Raw genomic sequence first — 4491 nt, forward strand, 5'->3', positions numbered from 1 at the left:
GAATTTAAAATCTTGATGTTTAGCAGAAGTTGTGTGCGACTACAATATAATCACGAGAGACGAGAGAGGACTGTAGTCATGGCGACCAGCGGCAGGACGCAACCCAGCGCTTTTATTTTTTACTTTTCTGTACAGATCATCAGTGCAGCACTTTTCTGAAACTTGTTTCCATATATCTACGATCGTATCAACTTTTCTATATCCTACAACAACTTCCACTTCCTTCTCTTTCACCGTCCGTCGTCCTTTGTTTTTTTCAAATGAAACTTTATTAACAATTGTCAACGCTCCGTCCTGATTTCACTCATACAGTGTGAGCTGACATGCCACCCCGACTTTTATACAATCAGGTAAAAATGGCACAGTGTGAGCCAGGCTTTAGAGGACTAACTAACTGGTGGACGGTTGGTCCTGATGCTAACAGCTTTAGCTTCATGTAGCTAGCTTGTTGTCAGAGGAAGTTTTAATGAAGTGAAGCTGCATTTCTTAAAGTCGACATGTAAAGAAAACGAAGGTGACAGAAGCCTGAGAGCCTTTTAACTCTAACTGTTTAAATCAGTGTGCATGCTTTGCAGGGAAACAGGAAACCATTGTGACGAGTAGAAACAGAGAGACGAGACCCTCAGAACTGAACCTTCTCCAAACGTCACGTCGAGCGACGAGCTGATCCGAGCGGATTAAATTAATCTTTTTAAAGTCGTTCAGTGTGTGCGTTTCTCGAGTTTATACTCCTCAGTTATGACTCTCTAAATCCAGCCTTCCTGGACCCGTGACTCGGAGAGCAAATCTTACAAGTCGAGTTTAAAAAGTCTTACCTGTGGGGAACTCTGCCGGCACGACCACCGTGTCCCCCGCCACCAGCGAGGGGACGATCCACGTGTAGCCGTAGCCGGTGATGCCAACAGAGTGGGACACCTCGAAGATGGTGTTGGCCTCTTCCTTTGTGCAGTAGAGGAGGATGACGGGGCTCTGGAGCTTCTTCAGCTGGTTCTGGATCTTTGAGTCTCCGTCGTCTACGGACATGTCGAGGAGTAAAACCTCCTCCAGCTCCCAGCCCACGAAGCTGTTCTCGATGGTGCTCCGGATCTGACGAGACAGAGGAAGACGGGACGGATGAGAAAACGTCTCTGTGTTTGATTTTACAGTAAACATCATCTTAGCATTTATAGTATTCATCTTTACATTCAATGTGACTCCTGGTGAGTTTTTCTTTAGGTCGAAAGATTGTCACAGAAAAATAACTTGAATTTAAATATGCAGAATTCAATCAGTAACAAAAAAAATACACAGTCAAGTGTTATTGTCACAAATAATGTTATATAATAATATATGTTTTCTATTTTCCATTTTCTCCCTTCTGCCCTCCAAGTTCCCGGGATCCAATAATCCCCCTCTGGCGATCTCCCCCAGGGGTCAGGACCTCCACTTTGAAAAATGTTGTTTTAGGGCATAAGATAGGCTGTTTAGGGTGTAGGGCACAAGTTGGGCTTTGTAGGGTGTAGGGCATGAGTTGGGCTGTGTAGGGTGTAGGGCATGAGTTGGGCTGTGTAGGGTGTAGGGCACAAGTTGGGCTTTGTAGGGTGCAGGGCACAAGTTGGGCTTTGTAGGGTGTAGGGCATGAGTTGGGCTTTGTAGGGTGTAGGGCATGAGTTGGGCTGTGTAGGGTGTAGGGCACAAGTTGGGCTTTGTAGGGTGTAGGGCATGAGTTGGGCTTTGTAGGGTGTAGGGCATGAGTTGGGCTGTGTAGGGTGTAGGGCACAAGTTGGGCTTTGTAGGGTGTAGGGCATGAGTTGGGCTTTGTAGGGTGCAGGGCACAAGTTGGGCTGTGTAGGGTGTATGGCACGAGTTGGGCTGTGTAGGGTGTAGGGCACAAGTTGGGCTTTGTAGGGTGTAGGGCACGAGTTGGGCTGTGTAGGGTGTAGGGCACAAGTTGGGCTTTGTAGGGTGTAGGGCATGAGTTGGGTTGTGTAGGGTGTAGGGTGTAGGGCATGAGTTGGGCTGTGTAGGGTGTAGGGCACGAGTTGGGCTTTGTAGGGTGTAGGGCATGAGTTGGGCTGTGTAGGGTGTAGGGCATGGGTTGGGCTGTGTAGGGCACAAGTTGGGCTTTGTAGGGTGTAGGGCATGAGTTGGGCTGTGTAGGGTGTAGGGCATGAGTTGGGCTTTTTAGAGTGTAGGGCATGAGTTGGGTTGTGTAGGGTGTAGGGCATGAGTTGGGCTGTGTAGGGTGTAGGGCATGAGTTGGGCTGTGTAGGGTGTAGGGTGTAGGGCATGAGTTGGGTTGTGTAGGGTGTAGGGCATGAGTTGGGCTGTGTAGGGTAGAGGACATGAGTTGGGCTGTGGAGGGTGTAGGGCATGAGTTGGGCTGTGTAGGGTGTAGGGTGTAGGGCATGAGTTGGGTTGTGTAGGGTGTAGGGCATGAGTTGGGCTGTGTAGGGTGTAGGGCATGAGTTGGGCTGTGTAGGGTAGAGGACATGAGTTGGGCTGTGTAGGGTGTAGGGTGTAGGGCATGAGTTGGGCTGTGTAGGGTGTAGGGTGTAGGGCATGAGTTGGGCTTTGTAGGGTGTAGGGCATGAGTTGGGCTGTGTAGGGTGCAGGGCACAAGTTGGGCTGTGTAGGGTGTAGGGCATGAGTTGGGCTGTGTAGGGTGTAGGGCATGAGTTGGGCTGTGTAGGGTAGAGGACATGAGTTGGGCTATGTAGGGTGTAAGGCATGAGTTGGGCTGTGTAGGGTGTAGGGTGTAGGGCATGAGTTGGGCTGTGTAGAGTGTAGGGCATGAGTTGGGCTGTGTAGGGTAGAGGACATGAGTTGGGCTATGTAGGGTGTAGGGCATGAGTTGGGCTGTGTAGGGTGTAGGGTGTAGGGCATGAGTTGGGTTGTGTAGGGTGTAGGGCATGAGTTGGGCTGTGTAGGGTGTAGGGCATGAGTTGGGCTGTGTAGGGTAGAGGACATGAGTTGGGCTATGTAGGGTGTAGGGCATGAGTTGGGCTGTGTAGGGTGTAGGGTGTAGGGCATGAGTTGGGCTGTGTAGGGTGTAGGGCATGAGTTGGGCTGTGTAGGGTAGAGGACATGAGTTGGGCTATGTAGGGTGTAGGGCATGAGTTGGGCTGTGTAGGGTGTAGAGTGTAGGGCATGAGTTGGGTTGTGTAGGGTGTAGGGCATGAGTTGGGCTGTGTAGGGTAGAGGACATGAGTTGGGCTATGTAGGGTGTAGGGCATGAGTTGGGCTGTGTAGGGTGTAGGGCATGAGTTGGGCTGTGTAGGGTGTAGGGCATGAGTTGGGCTGTGTAGGGTAGAGGACATGAGTTGGGCTATGTAGGGTGTAGGGCATGAGTTGGGCTGTGTAGGGTGTAGAGTGTAGGGCATGAGTTGGGTTGTGTAGGGTGTAGGGCATGAGTTGGGCTGTGTAGGGTGTAGGGCATGAGTTGGGCTGTGTAGGGTAGAGGACATGAGTTGGGCTATGTAGGGTGTAGGGCATGAGTTGGGCTGTGTAGGGTGTGAGCCTGAATCCTGTTTCCTTAAGGACAGTAAGACTCTGTGGTCAGCAGATTCAGAGCTCCACACAGAGCTTTTGATGTCTTTATGTGAAGCACATTTCTCTCTGCTGGGCAGTGACAGTAAAATGATTCCCGCCTTTCCTTCATGTGCGTCAGCTGTTCCCTCAAGCGGTGTGTTTACCTTGGTGACAAAGTCCTGGTAGCCGGGGTAGTACGTGGTGACGATGGAGAAGATGTACCAGTCGTATTCCTCCATGATGTTCAACATGACTGAAGCCTGCTGCTCGATGGACGGGCCGAACTGAAAGAACATGGAGTTGTCATCCTAAAAGAGAAAAAAGAAGAAGAGCACACAGAGGAACTGAGTGTTAGCGCTTACGTAACCATATTGGCTGGAACTTTAATTTAGTTGGCTCCACTCACAGAGGAGAAGAGATACGACTTAAAGGATGACGATGGTTTTGTAACATTATTGGCACGGACGTTAATTTCGCCGCCTTTATTCTCTCGCTCACACTGGAGGAAGGCGAGAGGACACCAGAGGGCTTGTAATGATAGCGGTCATGATTTTCATTAGCTGCCTTTATGACTCCTTTAATGAGTTTGTACATGAGGGTGACTGGAGCCAATTCAGGGGGGCTCCGAGCTGCTGTCCTTAATCTTCATCGATCATTTTCATCTATTTGTTTGAGTCACACAGCCGCCATCTTCCTCTTACATCATGGGCTGCGTCTAAATAGTGCACAGTTTACTATCCAAGCAATATATACCATCATGCATTGCAGCTCAAGATGCAGGCAGTGCACGGAGATGGTAGAGGTGGCGTGCAGACAGTCTATGGTTGTGCAGCGATCACAGGGAATAAAGGTCACCACCCCCTCCCACTGGCCCCGCCCACTGGCCCCTCCCACTGGCTCCAGGTGAATTCTCCTGATTATATCCTGCTGTGTTCTCACATCAGATCACTCTGACTTTCTGCAGAATCAATACGAGGAGGC

General features: G+C 50.1%; 1 protein-coding gene across 1 annotated transcript; it reads right to left on the bottom strand.

Annotated features, from left to right (window-relative positions):
• Window positions 1-540: 540 nt before the first annotated feature.
• Window positions 541-4125, bottom strand: LOC132965588 (glutamate receptor ionotropic, NMDA 2B-like). Its single transcript, XM_061033739.1, has 2 exons — window positions 3675-4125; window positions 541-1086 (listed from the first exon to the last, which is right to left on the bottom strand). Exons 1-2 carry the CDS (start codon window positions 3804-3806, stop codon window positions 802-804), a joined length of 417 nt encoding a protein of 138 aa, XP_060889722.1. The 5' UTR covers window positions 3807-4125; the 3' UTR covers window positions 541-801.
• Window positions 4126-4491: the final 366 nt, after the last annotated feature.

The sequence above is a fragment of the Labrus mixtus genome, unplaced genomic scaffold (genome assembly GCF_963584025.1).
Source record: "Labrus mixtus unplaced genomic scaffold, fLabMix1.1 SCAFFOLD_301, whole genome shotgun sequence".
NCBI lineage: Eukaryota > Metazoa > Chordata > Actinopteri > Labriformes > Labridae > Labrus > Labrus mixtus.